General features: G+C 45.0%; 2 protein-coding genes across 2 annotated transcripts in view; one reads left to right on the top strand and one right to left on the bottom strand.

Annotated features, from left to right (window-relative positions):
- LOC119181732 (WD repeat-containing protein 76-like) overlaps nucleotides 1-5,394 on the top strand; it is a 30,013-nt gene extending 24,619 nt beyond the window's left edge. The window contains exons 12-14 of the mRNA XM_075875591.1: nucleotides 595-744; nucleotides 3,696-3,749; nucleotides 4,797-5,394. Coding sequence (XP_075731706.1) covers nucleotides 595-744; nucleotides 3,696-3,749; nucleotides 4,797-5,052 — 460 coding nt within the window. The 3' untranslated portion in view covers nucleotides 5,053-5,394. The remainder of the gene's footprint in view (nucleotides 1-594; nucleotides 745-3,695; nucleotides 3,750-4,796) is intronic.
- Nucleotides 5,395-6,847: 1,453 nt separating this feature from the next.
- On the bottom strand, nucleotides 6,848-15,419 carry LOC119181393 (uncharacterized). The gene is made up of 4 exons (XM_037432621.2): nucleotides 14,910-15,419; nucleotides 12,954-13,077; nucleotides 10,749-10,907; nucleotides 6,848-9,664 (listed from the first exon to the last, which is right to left on the bottom strand). The coding sequence occupies exons 1-4, from the start codon at nucleotides 15,099-15,101 to the stop codon at nucleotides 7,200-7,202; spliced, it is 2,940 nt and encodes a 979-aa protein (XP_037288518.1). The 5' UTR covers nucleotides 15,102-15,419; the 3' UTR covers nucleotides 6,848-7,199.
- Between the last annotated feature and the right edge of the window lie 3,353 nt (nucleotides 15,420-18,772).

Here is an 18,772-nt window from a genome sequence, read left to right as displayed (position 1 = left end):
CTTTCTGAGGGCCATTACCTAAAAATTTGCGAACAGACAGAACAGTCAAGCACGGAAACGCAATGACAAAATGGCATCAACTAGCTACGTCCGTGCATGACCAACGTCACCAACACGCTCTCAGGCGAGCTTGACTTGGCTGGAAGCCACCAATGTTGCCAGCTGCCATTTAAAATTAATCGTGGCTTTAGCTCGCAGGAAGCAGCATAGTAAAAGTCTTATCAGCCTGCGTCAAAACGGCAAAAGTGCGCTTTTAAGCCCAATTTTGACAAAAAGTGCCACTAATTTCGTCCATTGTAGTCGATAGTCCGTTTTATTGCGGTTCGTTAAAAGTGAGCGTCGCTCTGTTAATTTTATACACATGTCAAACTTAGGCTGGATAATCGTCTGTTGTATCTGAAAGTTCGTGTATGCAGGTCCTGTTTAAGGATTGTAGACTGTATCGATTTTTAAGTGCTGGCACTCTTGGGTCCACAGTGAACATTTCACACGTAACCTGTACATATCACATTGTTGTCCATGACAAGCAGCTGTAGTCTCTCTCTCTTTCTTTTTTCTTTTTCCCATCGGTAATAATGTGCATTGGTGTTCTAGGATGGTTAAACTTTGGGATTCCCGAATGATGTCGAAAAGAAGCCCAGTGCCCCTCGGAACACTGACGCACCACCGCGCCTGTTCTGGGGCATTCCTCTCACCAGTTGAAGGCGACAAAGTCCTTTCAACATCATTCGACGACACTATCAGGTTTGTAATCTGCAGTGCGCTTATAAAATTTACTACTTTTTTATACATATATATTAGTTGCATATTCATGTAGCTTCAGAAATAACTGAAATGGCTGCATATTTTTCCTGCAGTTTCAATCTGTCTAAGTCGGTTTCAGAAAAGATCAAAAGTGGTATACTTGATATCTTTGATTTTCCTGCTATTTTTGTATATTATGTCCGTACAACCAAATAGCACGAAATCACTTTCTTTTTTTTTTCATATAAAAAATTTTGAAACCAAAGAAAAGTCGAAGAGCATCGCCGGTTGACAATGGCCATTATATGAAAAGTGTTTTCGTGAATTCGCGATTATGCTAACAGCGATGCAAGCTATATATGACAAATTTCTTCTTGCCAAGCACAAGTAATGAAGAAATAGCTCACTTGATCTTTTCGAATTCTGGGCTACTTAAGTAATTTTTTAAATTCTCGAAAAACACCTTGTTTATGAAACTCACTCGTTTTTGTGGTGCGATTTCTGCATTTGTGAAAGTCATAGCTTGTTCATATTTACAGCACTGATAGTGCCTAATGTGAGTAATTATCCTTTGCATATTTATTTGGTTAGTAATTTTTAAAGGACTAAATTTTTTTTGCCCGAGACATTTCTTAATTTGAAGACAATATGTGGTTTCGAGCTATTCTGTCTTACGGGCATATTATACAAAAGTACGAGGAATATCAGAGATATCAAATATACCACGTTTTTTTATCTTTGATGGAGTGGACCTTTATCCAAACTGCTACTTGGCAAAAAAAAATAATAATAATAATAATGGTCTTCCAAAAATTGCACACTTTACCTACAGGTCAGTTTACTCGTGCAATTACAGTGTGCTCAGTAAGTTGAGTGATTTATGTTAAAAAACAAATCTTGTCATCAGTTTCACACTGGTGCCGATATATGCTGGTTCAGCTGCTTCTTTCTCTGTGCCATGTTTGATAGTAGATTGTGCTTCCCTTGGACACCGTGTGTGAGAGCACATACCTGAGATATGCAGAGATTGATTGGATAATTTTTAAAGTTGCGCAATTCAGCATGCCTGAATGAAGCAAACAGTTATAAGAAGATGGGGCGGAGGGGATACAGGCAAAACAAAAGTGGTGACATCGACACCCACCACATTACACTGAATTACATTGGGGCTCACATTAACAGCTATAAGTTGTTGAGCTGTTGCCCGAAAATCATTCTCCAGCCTTGAGAAACAACTATCTACTAATGGCATCTTTGGCTGGCGGCACTAGTGGCGTTTTCTGTGCACTTTTGCGGTGCCGTTTGTTCGTCTGGGCACCACGCATGCGGTGCCGCATGCTCGGCTGTGCAGGCCACGACACGAGTGCACACTACCGTGGCATGCGGAGGTCGACGGTGGAGTGTGGTGCAATCCTATCAGCGTGCGCGCACTGGCAGACAACGCAGTGACGTTCCATAATTTCAGGGGTAATTGACAGCTGGCGCTGCCATTGAACACAGGTGGACGGGACGGAAAATATGCGTGAGCTTACATCGTGCGACCGTACTCGCACAAGGCTACTTTTGCTGCCAGGATTGTTTTTGGACACCAAAGGTGATGCGAGAATCATTGTAACCGTCGTTGAGTTGGTACAAAACTGATACAGCACAACCACCTGGAGAACAAACGCGCACTCACTAGACACGTAGCATCTCACAAGCGTCTCTCATTGTATCGATTTCTGTTGTTTGCTCTTTTATTCCCAGTGCACACAGGATGCAGGAAATTGTGGTCTGCTGAATGGCATCTTTCGCAGACGGCACTGCAATCGTGGATTTGAGTTTTGTGGTTCACACATTCGTCTGGCTCGTAGTGGGTTGTGAAATTCCGGCGGTGTTTGACGTAACTTCCCTTGCACCATTACGGTGCCAGTGCACCTCAGCCGAATTTCCATAACATGAGCTAGCAGACAGTGAAGAAAGGGACACTGAGAATAGACCACAACACACAGGTGCTCTGTTGTGTGGTCTATTTTCAATGTATCGTTTCTGTGCCATTTGAATAACTATACCAACAAGCCAGATTAACCACCATTTTGCAAGTACTAGCAATGTGTTTCGATCAGCCAAAGACATATTCCAGCAACTTTTCTTTTTCCGTCGGGTAACCTGTAAATAACAGTGTTACTTTTTTGACATGGTAAGAGCAACATTGTGTTACACTTGCCAGGACATATAGCTTTACAAAGCTGGTAATTCTCCCGATTTTTTACAAGTCCTCCCGGTCGTACGGTCGAGGTCATAAATCTTCCGGTAAGACAGCCTTAATCCTTCCCGAAACGAAAATGACTAAAAACAGCACTTTTTATACTTTTTTTCGGCCTTGAACAACCCCGGCAACTTGCTCTACTACATCCCCTCTACTTGCTCATCTAGAGGAGAGACGGCCACTGTATGTGTGAGTGGCCTTGCTTACTGTAAAATCCCGAGCAAGCGCTCCCCTTATGGTGAAAAATAATCTGACGAGATTTCAAAGCCGTGTATTACTATGTTGCTGTGACTCTGGGAAGCAATCAAATTGCATACTTTATTCATTGCAGCTTTCCTTCCCCTGCCGTGTTTTTCTAATCTCACAATAGGTTAGGAGCCTAGGTTACTAGGTATAGTTTTATATGGCAGATAACCTTTCATATATGTAAGGAGAAAAAGGTAGCAGTGATATGAGAGCTCATTAGTGAACGGCGTTATCTATTAATCTAAATCAGTTAATATCTGGGTTTTCTGAAATTTCAGTTACTGTTCTTATTTTAAAAAGGAAAAAAAGGGTGTCTATACTTAGTCTGTATCAACTGCTACTTTTAACAATACAATTTTCTAAACCATTGTTCATTTTTGTCGTTAACATGCTTGCAACTGGTTTAGATTTGCTTTATTTATGGATGTCTTGAATATTTTTTTTTTCCTCTTCTCAGATTATGCGACATCAATCTGGCTACAGGAGAAATGAAGCAGCAGATCACACTCAAGTGAGTGTTTTTATTTATTTATTTCACTGTGTTTCTTTTGCTTTCCTCAAGCTCGATAATTTAAGATCTTCGTGATATACACTTCAACCTCGATACATCAAATCCAGATATAACTATATATTGTATATATTGGTTATGACAAAGTAAATGAGAAATATTCATGCAAAGATATAGTGTCGGGAATAACCCTTTATTACGAATTTTCTGATATAACAAACTTACTTTCGTGTAAGATGCAGTTTTGTTGTAGTGAGGTTTGAGTGTATTGATGTGACAGCCCATCGTACCAGAATTTCGATGGTGTGGAGAGTTTGTGCTGATAGGCTTGGAAGCCCATGGCCACCACACAAATAGATGGATACGGTCTTCTTGTTCTTGGGGCATCAGGAGACCCAGATATTGTATTTAGGGAGCATGAAATGTTGAATTACAAACGTAGCTTTGCATGTGCCCCAGGTATATTCAATCCTTTTGTATACAAGAACAGTTTTAAGTGCTAAAGGACTATATTTATATTGCATATGTTTACCACCTTTTTTGGTATACAGTACTCAGTAAACAGAAATCTAACAGAGTCACTGCTTACTCTTAGCAAGATTAATTTTGTGTGAGAATACTGCACCTTTTTTATCTCTTGGTAAATGGAACTCCTGTTAGATGAAACACATTTCCCATGTCACATTGGGTTTTGTTTACCGAGTCTGCTGTATCCAAAGAACTAGGGGGGGGGGGGGGGATAGGTTAAAATGTTTGCTGCCACATTGCGAGTTTCAGTGCATAGGTAGGTAAAAAAATGTGGAACTCACTCAGATTCATTCAAAAAATATTCTTGAACTTTGTACTCATTTTAACTCGGACTCACCGAAATTTTTCCGAGTCAGACTCACATTCATGAAGCTGTTCTCCAGCCGGACTCGCAGTTCTATCGGTGTCCGAATGAGTCTAAATGAGTAGACTCGTGAGAGCTTTCGCCAACCTATGGGTGATGCTGGACAGAGAACAGAGAGAAACAGGCCGTTTCCTCCATCTCTTTTTCTCCCATTCAAGGCACAACAACAGGACCGGGAGGTGGCTGTCGCCGTTTAGGGCCGTGTGGGTGCCGGGCTGCGACGAGCTCTTCCTCGTCGGCAGCATGGAATACCCGCGGCGCATCGAGGTCTACTCGAGCAGCGGCTCGCTCCTCTACAAGTTCATGGGCGAAGGCCTGGCCTCGGTCTGCTCGATCGTCGAGGTCCACCCCGAACGGATAGTCATCGCGGGCGGAAACTCCAGCGGCAAGCTGCATGTCCTCATCGAGCCGTAGGTCGCGAAAGCATCGCCGCTCTGAACTACAAACCGGTGCTCTAGCGTCGGCAACCCAAAAGTGCGCGTCCAGCAACGTACCCTGCCTTCGTTGCTGCCACTGCTCTTGTAATGCGACTATTGCAACAGCGGTTTATTGGTGTATATCCCGGCAGTGCAAACGAAACACTTGCAAAGCCAAAGAAGATGGCTAGTGCTGTTCTGTTTTGTTTCTGCTGTCATTTAGACCGATGTTCGAGTGTCTGTTTTCATCTCCTTCCAAGCCCGTTTTAATCACCACCTTGCCTTTTATACGATGTGAACCAAGTCATTTGTCCCTTTTTTCTTTTCTTATGCGAATGCATTTCATAGGCTATGTCACACGTTCGTCGGGATCCGTCCACCACCCTCTCCTGTAGCAACAGCTCTGGGCGCGCGCATCCCTAGCAACCGGAGCCCCCACTCCCTTGACTTGAACGTGACTTAACACCGCCTCAATGCAGTGCATTTAAAACGCGTTTGTAGCGTTTGTGCTGCATTAAGGCGGTAGCAACATCCCTGAGGTGATCACAAACGCACGTAGGAAGCGTTTGTTGAAAGAGGCGCCCCAAAGGGCGACACTCGAGCACATCATTATGCCCAGCGAGGGTTTCATTTTTTTAACCGTGCACACTAGGTACTAGAGTTGGAAACGCATACTGTGTTTCTGGCCACAGAAAAATGCCTTGTGCGGTGAACGACACTATTTGCTGCACGGTGTAAAAAGAAAAAAAGAAAGAAAATATTATTCTTCTAACACTGGTTCTCGCATGCGAAACGCCATTGTAGACGTCACACAATGCATTCGCATTTCTTCACGATTCTCTTCAAGGAGGTGGGAGCAGCTTTTTTTTTTTTTTTTTTTTTTTTTTTTTTTTTTTTTTTTTTTTAACCAGCTTTGTTGCTGCTGCAGTGGACCAAATCAGGTTCTTTAGCTTGCTAGTGAAGATCACAGACGAGTCCAGAACACACACAAAAATTTTCCGGCAGCGTGCATAGGCTGCTGCTAGAAATTCTGTACTGGATTCTTGAATGGCTGCTGTATATATGAAAGTGAGGCTGAGCACAGTTTTAACTATTTTATGCATTTTTATTTTGAAATTTTTATGCGTTGAATTCCCACAGTAAAAGCGTCTAGTCTAGACGCATCTTGTAAAGTGTTTCTCTCTCTGTTGCGAGACACATGACAAGACGAAAGTGCTGCGAACAGAAATACTTGCAGTGTATGATAGATGCTTTTTATTGTATAAAATGACCCTGCTCAAGGCTTTGAGAGAGCAAGTAAATATGTTGCCAGTAGATAAAAGAACTCGCTGTCTTTCTCTCTGCACTTCAAGAGAAGAAAAAAAAACTAGGTTTGGCAGGAAAAGAAGTACATCTGGCACTTTTATCACTAGTACTCTTATCACTTCCACTAAGGCAGCACCAAGAAAATAAACTATATATATTAAATACTGAAGCCAAAGCATAATGTCCCTAGAAAAAGAAAGTTGACTAGGTTGTCGTCCACCATGAAACAAAGCAGGACTGATTGAACCATGCAGTGCGATGTGCTCGTGAAAGTTGCATCACATGTAGCATTTTAAAAAATTGCACACCCACTGCAGCTCGATAACTATTAGCACAGCACAGCAGCAGCAGGCCGCAATGGCAAGCCAGTCGTCTCTACTAGAACGTAGATGTTCGTTTAAGGTGCATCACCTTCTCAACTTAAAAGACGTTAAAAAATTGCACTTGTGCTATGGAGCAGCCTGGTGGCTTAAGCTCGCGTGTTGGCCTTTGCAACTTCTGGCAGAAGTTTGACTGGCGAATATAAACAAGCTAAAATGTCCAGCACTTTTTCATACTAATTATGCATGTCCTAATTGCTCTTTTTTTTAGTGCAAATTCTTTGTTAACCATTTAAACCTCAATAAAGCTGTGGAAATGGCATTCAAGACTGTCCACTGCATGCCCTCTTTTTTTCTTCCAACACACTGATTGGTGCGGCACACTATTTCGCTCTACCTGCCTATCGCTCCAAATTTGGTGTCGAGAAGTGGTGAGCTTTGCCGAGCTACTTCACAGTGTCTTGTTCAAAAGTCACGGCAGCCGACGCGCAACTCCAGAGACCGTTACGAAACGTGCCTTTCAGGACATTGCATTGAGTCCCCGAGAAAACTTGTGCTTTTCCTTGAATTGCAGGCCGTTCTCGCCGTTGGCGCACAAGGGCCTCAGCAAAGTGAAGTCGGCCTGGTCATCGCCGTCGTCGAGGTTCGCCAGCTGGTACAGCGAGCGATCTGGCTCGTTAGTGGGTGCGTACTTTTCACCCCTCTTCGCTGCCGTGAGCCAGAGGGCGCCGAAGTTAAGACAACACAGCGTGACGACGCTAACGTTGACGTACACCAGAACTGCCGGTTCACGCTCGATAAAGCGACTGGCAAGGAATGGCAACGCCATCTCCCCGAACGCCGCCCCGAGTAAAACAACCGACGCAGTGCGGTTCGTGACACGGATGTGTCGTTCGAGCCAGGCAAGTGACGTCGGCAGGACAGAAGCCATGCCAACGCCCAACACGCCGACGCCCGTCCAAAGCAGGGACTCCATCCTGTCGGCTCCGGCGACGAGCAGAACAGACGCGAGGAAGCAGATGCCGAGATCGCCGAGAAGCATGTTCCGGCACGACACTTTGATCGCGATGGGGATCGCAAGAAAACGCGCAGCCGCAAAGCTGCCCCAGAAGACGTAGGTCAAGGTGTAGCCATGAGGGTGGGCCGCATATATTCGTAGCAGTTCACCCACCGCAGCTTCCATTCCCATGTAGAGGAAGAAGAAGAGGGAACTAAGAAGGACCAGGCTGTGCTTGCCTGAAGGCCCAGGTGCCTTGATGTCTTCTTCTTGACGCGACCGTGAATCACGCGGACTTGTGCACAGGAACGCAAGAAACACCACTGACACAACGAAGAGGTACGCCCCGAGGATGGCATAGACAAACTCCAGTTTTCCGATCCTGTTCTCCATGAACTTCTGAGTAATCCACGAGGTTAGGCCCGTTTCAGCTGTTGGTGATGCCTTTTCAAGTAGGGTCGTCTTAGTGGTGAGCGACTGTGGTTTCACGCCCGAGCTGCTTTCATTTGACACGTTTGCTGCTCCTATAACTGTCGACAGCACGGGCTTGGGTCGAGCCGTCACTGGCTCGGGTGTTTGATCAGCCAGGCTTGGTTGTTTCGGGGGTTCTTTCGGTGTTTTGGCATCCAAGTACTTTGTTTCTGTTCCATTACCTTGCGCTGGCAGTTGGTCCTTTGCTGGTACGGTTGCAACAGTTGCTTTGGGAGGGTCAAAACTTTGTACAGTCGCTCTTATAATAGCATGCACTATAGTTGTAGCTTTTATGGCAACTGGGTCTTCAGAGACATGGTCGGGCCGTTCCGTAGACATCACCTGTTGCGTGATTGGAACTGTCACGGGTTCTGCATCGGGTTCGAGGGTTGTGGTAGCAGTGATTTTCTTCGTTTTTGCCGCTGTTTGGCTGGCGCTTCCTTCACTGACAGCCGGATGCATTGTCGTGCCTTTGTTAGCAGCCGTGGGTCGTGGCACTGGCACTATTGGACTTGCTGTAATACTGTGGTCTTGCAATGCACCTTCTGTAGCATTGTTAACAGAGTTGTTCATAGCTTCTTTCTCATGCGAAGTGCCTTCTTTTCCAGTTTTACTGGAATTGTTTGACTCCTGTATTGCTTGTGTGGCATTTCCTTTTGGACCTTTGGTCTCGTTAACCTTATTCGGTACTGATGCAGGTGGTGCCAGTATGCCCGCAGCTGCCGGGTTTGATAGGTTTTTGGAGGGTGCGACAGTGCTGACAGTCAAGTTCAATTTTGGTGAAGTCGCATTAGTGTGTACAGACGAGTTGGTTGAATTAGGAGCAGCTGTGACAGCACCCTTGGTTGTCTTTTGGGATTTGCGGTCCCATTTGCTTCCTTTGTTTGGTCCTTCGGCATAGATTGGTTTGGTTGGCTTCTTGGCTGCCATCGTAGTACTCGGGGCCACAGTTGTAGTTGGCAGCCGATCCTTTTTAGTTTTTTCTATTTTTGATGTGTCATTGGACTCTGCATCAGTTAAATTCACTGGCGCTTGCAGCGCTGTTTGATCTATCATGCTGCTCTCATTGTGCGATGGGCTTTCATTCGCTGCGGTTTCATTGTACTCTGTACTTTCGTTATGAACTGTGCCCTTGCTGTACATTGTTGATGTATTCCGAAAGGAGGAGGACGGCTGAGAGTCGGTGTTTAGAAGTTGTTCATTAACGCTTCGCGGGTGTCGCGAGAGGCCCACTGTGGGCGGCGAGTCCATCCACTTTGGTGTAACATGCGAATGATGTCGGCCGACCAAAATGCCGTGGTGTATTCCGATCGGGGGGATGTGAGCGTAGATTCCGGGTGCCAGAGAGGTGTTCGATAAGCTGTGCATTGGTGCAATTCCACTGAGCGAGGCAGGCGAGAGGAATGGCTCGGCAATCAGTGGTGCCACGAGGGCTCCGAGGGCGAAGCAGAAGTGGAGTGCCTGCATCAGGGGAGCACTGTGACGGCCCCACAGGTCTAGGCACCAGACGTTGCCACCTGCAATAAACAAGTGCAAAAGCATGTTTTTAGCGGTGCAGCCTTCACTCAGTGATCCTCTTGGCCTGCCAAGTATCATCAGTATAAAGTGCCTGTCCTGTACATTCCTCTCAACCATAAGCCTCAGAGCATCAGCAGTTAGAACACAGTTAGTAGTTTTAAATACATATTCAGAAGTTATGCTAAGTTTCTGTGTAGTTTTTACAAATTTCAAGAAGCAGAATTAGTGTTAGATCTAACAGGGCAAGAGCTTCAAGCTGAACACCAATGCAGTTTTGCAACCAGTAAAACCACACAATTTAATATTAGCAGGTCCCACAGCCTGCTAATTTTCAATATTAAACGTTGATCTGTGACACCAGCTCTGTTCATAGACTTAATTGGTTATGTTAGTTGAGACTCTATGAGGACAACGGGATGCCCGTCTGATTCCTTTGTGTTCCACATGCACAGTACATATGCAGTACTCTGTGTATGCGGACACAACAGCACAGTCGTACCCACCTGGTTCACCACTGCTATTACACTTTTAATTAAAGGAACTGCAAGGGCCCGCCGCGGTGGTTTAGTGGCTAAGGTACTCGGCTGCTGACCCGCAGGTCGCGGGATCAAATCCCGGCTGCGGCGGCTGCATTTCCGAAGGAGGCGAAAATGCTGTAGGCCCGTGTGCTCAGATTTGGGTGCATGTTAAAGAACCCCAGGTGGTCGAAATTTTTGGAGCCTTCCACTACGAAGTCTCCCAAAATCATATGGTGGTTTTGGGACGTTAAACCCCACATATCAATCAGAGAAATTGCAAGTACTTATTATTTTCTCTACAATTTCAGAGCTGTGTGCTGTGAATTTTCCCATTGTATATTTTATAGTTTCTTACATTTAGCTTCAACTTCGATAGCTCACACATATATTGCGTGATAGCTTTAGGTTCAAATGTATAGCTTGAACTTTCTTTCATCTTCCTAAGTGGTTAAAAAGCGAAATTGTTTTGCAGTTATAATTAACTAATAGTTTTCAAAAGCAAGCTGTAGAATTTACAGTGAAAAACGACTGTGCAGAAGAAGTCTTATCCTCACAGCACATTTACCTGTGTCTAGAAATCCCATGGTAATGCCAGTAATGGCCGAGCAAGCCATCAGGGTTGCTAGCTGGACGCAGAAGGGCATCACTATGATGCCAATGGACGTGGCGAAAATGCTGAGGAAAAGCAGGAACTGTCGGTTGTACCAGTCGAAGAGAAAGCCACCTACACAGTGGAAACAAATCAGGAAATGCATTATTTGCTCCAGTAAGTTAAGGTAAATGTGAAAATTTTTTTTCCAAGATGGACCGGGTTTCAAGGACAATATGCCTGAAAAAAGACAGCAGCGTATCTAAACGCTGCCATTTATTCCAACAAAAGCTAACAAGATTCCATGCTACTCTAAGTCCTTCATTTTGCTCTTCCAGCATGTGTTATGTTTACTGTTATTAACAGTAAGAATGATCACTCTTTTGTGTTCAATGTAAGAGTTTACTGTATGCAACTCAAAGCATCATGGACATCTTGCACTGAAGGCTGTTCAAATGTTCACCTCATGTGTTGTTGACCATACAAGCAGCAAAAGAGACTTCTGTTCATTCAACTTTGAACCTAAAGGGGCCCCACAACACTTTCCCAAGTAATCACCTAATTAGCTTCATTAAGAGAGCTTATTGCCTGATGAATCGACTGCAGCCAAAATTTTTAGAATCCATCAAGTATGGTCAGAGTTGCAAGAATTTGCCACTTCCTTTAAGCGCTTTCTTTTTTCCTACTAGCCAGTGTGCTGAAAGCTAAGCAGGGAGGGGGGTGACAAGGGGACAAGAAGATGCACCTCCGTAAGCACACGTCATGACTGAGCACTTTGCTGTCATTTTTCTTCTAACGGGCTGCTTACTTTCAGTGTGATCACAAGCGCGTGCGGGGGCGTGTGGCAGCTTCTTGCGGTAGCCACGGTATCTATGCAGCTCATGATGCTGAAATCAGCCAGCGCTCGTGGGCTTGGTTATACGGCGCAGTGATTTGAGTATCTGGCATCATTTGTCAAGAGAAGAGGCAGCAATTTTTAGCTGTATTTGAGAATTGACTGTAAATTCCAGGTTGCATGCTACGCTACAATGTTGTGCTCGCGTGTTCTAAGGAGCCCCAACTACCCATAGGTAGCATTTAATCACCGCACTCTAATAATGCTGCAGGGTCATGTGAAGTGCTATCACAGTTGCGCATTGCAATTCTCAAATATCCTGAAATTCACATTGTTTTCAAACTATCAATGAATGAAAATCGCATGACCGTGGCTGTGACAATATTTCAAAACTGAATATGACGTAAACTTAATCCTGAGGTCAAAGATGGAAAAACATTGTATTTATTACAAGGTGTTGTGTGTTGGATGTCTCACACCAGCGAACACATTCAACAAGAAACTATGAAGTCTTCTACAGCATTACTTTTACAGTAAGTTACCAAGTGCACTTGCGAAATATGTGATACAGACAAGAGTTCTCATTGCCACATGTTTCCCAATTTAACAAAGATGTCCATGAAAGTTATCCATTGTGGGCACAGCCCTGAGCCATTCAAACAGCTGGCACTGTTGGTCGCGAACAAGTGCAGTCAACTATTTCATTTCAACAATGTTAATAATCTTCCCATGTACCACTACCCTCATGGCATCTTAGTAACACTCGACTCTATAGTTGTGGACGTTACGTTTGACATATCAAAACACACATCAGAATGTGTATTGTGGTGCCCTACTTGCAGGTTAAGATGAAGGTACCACCTACGCAAGCAGACAAGAACATAATCTTTACTGAAAATGTAGAGAATATTACTTTGACTTAGCTAGTCATTAGCTTTACTCTGGTGCTATAAACTGTCTCAACAGCAAGGTTGGCGACTTTGTAACATGCAATATAAAAGAAGACTCTTGTTTTCTTATTTAGGTTCATTTACATATGAAGACCAAACAAAATTACCAGATTGATCGTGTTTATATAACAATGATGTTATAACTGAACGAGGCATCGCGAATATTTGTGATGATGGAGGTGGACAGTGTAATACAACTTCAAGGGGCCTTGTGGCAGCTAGTCTATCACTTTTACCTTTCTTACTACAGGTCTCTACTTGGGCTGAGAGAGCCCTATACACACATGAAAGCAGGAACACAATGGTAAAACACGTCTGCTGTGGCAAACTTGTCATATGAGACAGTGTGCCTGGACTTAATGACTCATTAGCCACAAAAGAGTGTTGATAAATTACCTATGAGGCAGCCAAATATGTAGCCACCGTAGCGGGCTGTGTAAAAGTGTTGTATGTCGGCCTCGGCATTTGTTCTCTTCTGAAGGTCCTGGATCGTTGCTGTTGGTATGGCGAAGCAAAGGCCCTGCAAATGTAAAGAAGCTTGCTTAAGTCGTACTTATCCATCGTGTTGTTTGGTTAAAGCTCCAGGACATCACTGTGTCAACGGAGAGCCTTCCCAGTGCAACCTTAGAAACAATGCAACCTTAGGAAATTTGAAACTATGGTTTAATAAAAAAACAAATCTTTAAACTGTGACTAACCTGCTATGGTCCTCAATTGCAAAATATAGGGTTCCCTTTATGAGCAAAAGTGATGCCAAAACATCGCTATAAATGACTAGGTTAACTGAAAACATGGCTGACTCAGAATACGTGCCCTGGCAGACAAATAGCCCTTGGCGTGTTTACTACTTCTCGCATTATTGATAGCTTGCACATACATTGCATTTTTGCCTCCATCAAAAATGCTTAAGGCCTCCGTACTTGGATGTAGGTGCACGTAAAAGAACCTTGCGTTACTGAAGCTTCTGGAGCGTCCGCTATGGCTTCTCTCATAATCATGAGGTTTTGGGACAGTAAACCCTAATAATTATTATTATCACATTATAAGCTCATGACATTGTGGACGCACAACATAGTGACTTAGCCGAGGTCAAGGCGGTTGCACGGGGGAGGGGCTTCTAAGATGGCGCCAGCGTAGGAATGGCAACGCATCTATTTCGGTAATTTCCGTGTAGGCACTCAACCACATTCTACCCGTACACACTGCAGACTTGTGCGCACTGTATCTAGTTGCCGCTTGCCATTCCGACAGAACCGATGAAGCATGCCACCACGGACCACAAAGAATGGCGGCAGAAGCTGCCTGCGCACCAAGCGGATGATGTCACTTGCAACCCTCCAAATATCCCACAGCGATTAACCCTCTTCAGTGTGATAATGATGTCACTGTAAAATTACTGTGCCTCTTTGCATGAATATATAGGACTAGCATGCGATGTACTGATAACACGTGTGTGACATCAACAAAGTTCGCATTCCACTTTGTTGGCGCTTCGATGTGGCTGTTTTAGTGATGTCGGTGCAAGTTATGTATAAAGGTTTTCACCAGAACAATAATGAAAGGCAACGAGTAACTTTCTCTTGGTTCTTTAAATCCAAGTCTGCGTAAATTTTCAAAAAATGAAAGTTATTCTGTATTATTGTGGTCGTACTGCGACTTGCAGAATCGCAAGTAAACATTGTAGAGGGTGGGCACTCCAATTGTAAAGCAAACTTCCATGGCATGTGGAGAGCTCATTGACTACAAAAACCTCTCCAATGATAACGTTAGATAAGTTGGGATGTGTCAGACGTTAATAAACAAGCCAACATTGCACTACAATTGAGACATATTCATCTCTCCCTTAATTTTGCGTACAAAATGCGGTAAATATAGGTTATTATGAATTACTGTACTATGCTTGTGAAAACGGTGACGGGTGTGGTGGATCCGTTTTCCACTTCCCAAGAGTTCTACCTACCATCTCTCCCAGAAAGGGCACGTATGTTTTTATTCTATAGAACTGCGCGACTTATAGCAAGAACACGGGATAAACTCTTCGAGCACCCCCGTGTTTCTCTAACATTTTTCAGTATCGCGGTTAATGACCGCATTTTTGTGGGACACGGACGTAAGATTCCAAGTACTTATTTCACTATATCGCTGTGCCCTACACAAACTGTGCGGCGGCCGCCAGATAAGAACCACACAATGGAATACGCCGCCCTTATTGTTCTTTTTCCTACAGTTGCACCCACGTTCATGCGACCGCAACGGTAATTCTTTTTTTCTCCACACGAGTCGCGTTGCTACAGCACCTGAGCTTTACGGCTACAGTTGCTATTCCGACTGTGCAAACGCCGACACACTCACCAGGCCGAAGAAAGAGAGACAGAGATTGACAGTCCGCGCAACTGTCAGGCGGCCGCCCGAGTTGACGGCGTGGTTTCTGGACACCACGCCGTGGCGGGAGGAGAGCTTGTTTGTAAGCAGTCCCGTCTGATCGAATACCAGTTCTTCCTCGTCGTCGCTGCGTTGGAAGGAGTCCCGCGTAGAGGCCATCATTTTTTGTTTGCCGTTCGCGAGAATTAGCTGTCCGCGAGCCACCACAAATGGACGTTGGAACGCCTTTCTCACATCGTAATAGCCGCGGCGGGCACTAGCGAGGCGCTCGATCAGCGGCTCGTGTGTTTACGCGCCGCGCAGGCCCATTCGTGACGCAGTAAACGCGGCGTGATTGACGTTGAGCATCGTCGTAAAGATGCGGCACCGCCAAGGGCGAAGCTGCTCCGCCGTACGCCCGTACACGCGCACACAACTTCCACTGGGATCGGGGTCGTCGGACCACAGGGGCTGCCACACACGAGTAGGAAACGAGGAAATCTGCACGTAACACTCCTCCGCTGACGGAGTAAATCGATGACGCACACGTAGTGATTAGGTTAAGACGCTACACACGTCGTCATGTCGTAGATAAAACGCAGAAAATCCGCAGTGAGCTGCCAAATCTCGGGCTATCTCTCTCGCTCTTCCTTACTGTTTTTCTCTCTCGCTTTTGTTATGCATGGTTGCTCGACTTCATGCCGCTTGCTTCCAGATTAGGCGGGCAGTAGTGAAAAAACAAAAAGATACAGTAAACGTAGTTGACGTTTCTCTCGGCATTATTTAGGTCGCTCGTATATTACGCTTGCAACCGAGCCCAAGCGAACTGTAGGGCGACTGCGGTAATGCGAGGTCTCCTAATTAGAGGCGAAGATCCAGCAGCTGCGCACCTCAAGGCCTTTGGGTGCGACAGATGCACGTGCTGATGTAATCTTTTGTTGTTTCCGTGATTTCGGTCTAAAATCAGCAGACGCCTTTGTAGTTGTACTATATAAAAGTGTATGAAAGCTACATTTATGAGGAAACTAAACCCTTTGCCCATCTACCTCACTTTTTTTAACGACGCAGCTGTCGGAATGTCAGAATATGATGTATTTGGAAAGTTTTGTTAAAGGAACGTTGGTTTGCCCCAAATGAAATTAATTTTTATCTCTAAATATAAAGTGTACAATCCAACGTGAGAAGAATTAGAGGCAATAGCTCTTGAATAGTTGAGTTTTTGAACATTTTGAAAACAGCGGGAAGAAAAAAATGACATGGACAAGGGGAGACAGAACAAAAGCGCTGTTTTCAAGTTGTTCAAGAGGTATGACCAAATATTCAAGAACTTTTACCTAGTACCACGTTGGATCGCGAGGCTGTCACTTCTTTTTTTCACCGTTGCGGTGTGTCCTTTAATCTCCTCGATTGTATCATTTTTTACTCCGCTTTCAAGATTTTCTACGTGGATATTGTCATATATCTGTTTGATTCCGAGTCCTTCATTCATTTCGAAGCACGATATAGGCAGGCACGACCGCGAACAATTGGTCCTTCGCTGAGGCCGCGTCGTGCACGGAGCTGTAATTGCGTGAGGTCACGATCAGGGCTGATATACGCGCGGCTTCCCTGCAGGCTGTGCCCCCCACTCGAAGATTAAATTTAGTCTGGCCTTTGTCTCGGGGCGCGGGTTGCAAATCACGCGGTTTTTCTCTGGTCTCCTTCTTGGCCGTGCGTTAGCTGTAAGTACTTATTACCTTGTATGCATGCATATTACACACACATATATATACCCAAAGAGAGAATGCGCGCTTTGTGGATTACTTACCTGTTCCCTAACAATGAGTAATCGATCTTGCTGGTATTTCTTTTGAGCAATCCTGTCTTTAAGGAGTTCCCGCAGGTTCCCGCAGAACGTACACGTTCCGACAAGAAGGTGAATATAAGTTAATATTGTTCGGGCGTGGGTATTAAAAATAAAAACACGTATACAGTTCAACTTACTGAATCGCGCACTAGCCAGTGTGTTTAATTTCTTTTCCCCAGTTATTTTTCTTCAAGTCTTTTTGGTGTCACATAAGCGGCCACGCCAATGCACAGGTGCCGGTTACGCTGTCCGAGTGCAATAGCAAAAAAAAAAAAAAAAAAGAAGACCATCACCGTGAATAAATTTCCGTTAGTTTTTTTTTGTTTGTTTGTTTCAGTGCTTCTTGTCTTGCTACGTCCTTGGTAGGAAAGCCGGGGGGAGGGGGGAGGGGCAGAGAAGCATATCGCGACTCCAGCAATTCATGCAGCAATATAGGGAAGCTGCGTACTGAGGTCCAGCGAAAGGAGCACGGTAGGATGGTGCCACCTGTGAAGAAAGAACGAACGGCCAAGCAGGTCTTTCCAGGTGAAGCACCAGTGTTAACTTGTTGACTCTAATCTATTAAATGACCATTGTATCTAGTGACTACATGTCGCTGCGACGCCCGAACTACGTAAACAAATTTCGCAGAGACGCGGTGCACAATGTGCATTACACACACAACGCGACTACTTCAAGGATGCCGCTCGCGCTTGTGGGACCACTGATGCCGACGAAAATAAGATGCTTAGCGTCAACAACCCGCCCCCTTCTACAAAACAGCGCGAACTTCAATTACACTGCAGAAAACTCAATATTTGTGTTAGCGACAGCTGACGCGGTGACCTCCGTGAATCCGCCATGCTGCAACTCCGCAGCACGGCGAAGGACATGCGCCACAAATTTATGCGCGACCTATCAGAAACTGTAGTCATCATTATGCTAATAGGGTAAATGTCTCGATCTACACGCAACAAGAGGATCGAACAAGGCGAGCCCAACAAATGACATGCGCGTTACCATAGTGATACCATGTAACGTTTAAACAAAGTGTGTTTAATAAAAAATAGTAATACAACAAATCCGAAAGACTTGCAAAACATAGATATGCGACAGCCTGATGAACGGAATGCGAGAAGCTTCGGATGTTTCACCAGTGTGTCTGCGAATCAAAGCTGTCTAGTTATTCAGTGTTTGTGCGGGCCTTTGTGCGTGTGCTTATGTGGGGCGACACCAGCGCAAGGCGCGTGGTAAACGAAAACACGCAAACAACGGCGATGTGCACGTGCGTATTCTGTTGCGCGCTTTTAAAGGTGTAATTTTGAAGCTTACGCCATAATGGGTGTACGAAGTGAACATTGCACCTTTGGATTGGTCAGCGTACGTTCTGATATATCAGACACTTGCTTTTTCGACAACTTCAATTAGGCGATGAAAATATGATAGTTCGACTGCTGAGGTGTACAGCAGCGGTCACGTCTGTGTAGAGCATGCGAGAAGTAGTTTTGTTTTTCTTTGTCTTGCTCAGCGGGGTGAAATCTTGAGGCAGTATCGGGCTCTGACGTGGTCAGCCTGGCAGCTAGGCCTCGCATGCTCCTGATACACTTCAGAGCATGAAACTGCCTCAAGATTCCACCCCGCAGAGCAAAAACCGGCTGCTCGCGCGCTTTACACAGACCTGGCTGCGGCTGTCCTCGGCCACGGTATGGTTAGATTTTCGTTGAGTAAAGAGCTCACAAGAAACGGAAAAGATGCTTCAGTTCGTGCAAACTAGTTCTTTCCTTCTTCCCTGGTGCAAATTCGAATTAGAGTGCGATTTCAGCTACCCTATCATGACCAAACTGATCGCGGTATTAGCCTGCAGGACTGACACACATCGCGTGACACTATTTCTTAAGGGCAAAACGAAATAGAAGCGCATAACAATGGGTGTGAACAAGTGCTGCTACCTGCCGTCGAATAAGCGAAGTGCTCAAAAAACGTATCGGGCGCCGCCGGCTTCTGCTGTTTTCCTTTTTTTTTTTCTCTG

Source organism: Rhipicephalus microplus, chromosome 10 (genome assembly GCF_043290135.1).
Source record: "Rhipicephalus microplus isolate Deutch F79 chromosome 10, USDA_Rmic, whole genome shotgun sequence".
In the NCBI taxonomy this organism is placed as follows: Eukaryota; Metazoa; Arthropoda; class Arachnida; order Ixodida; family Ixodidae; genus Rhipicephalus; species Rhipicephalus microplus.
This window is presented reverse-complemented; position numbering and strand designations above follow the sequence as displayed.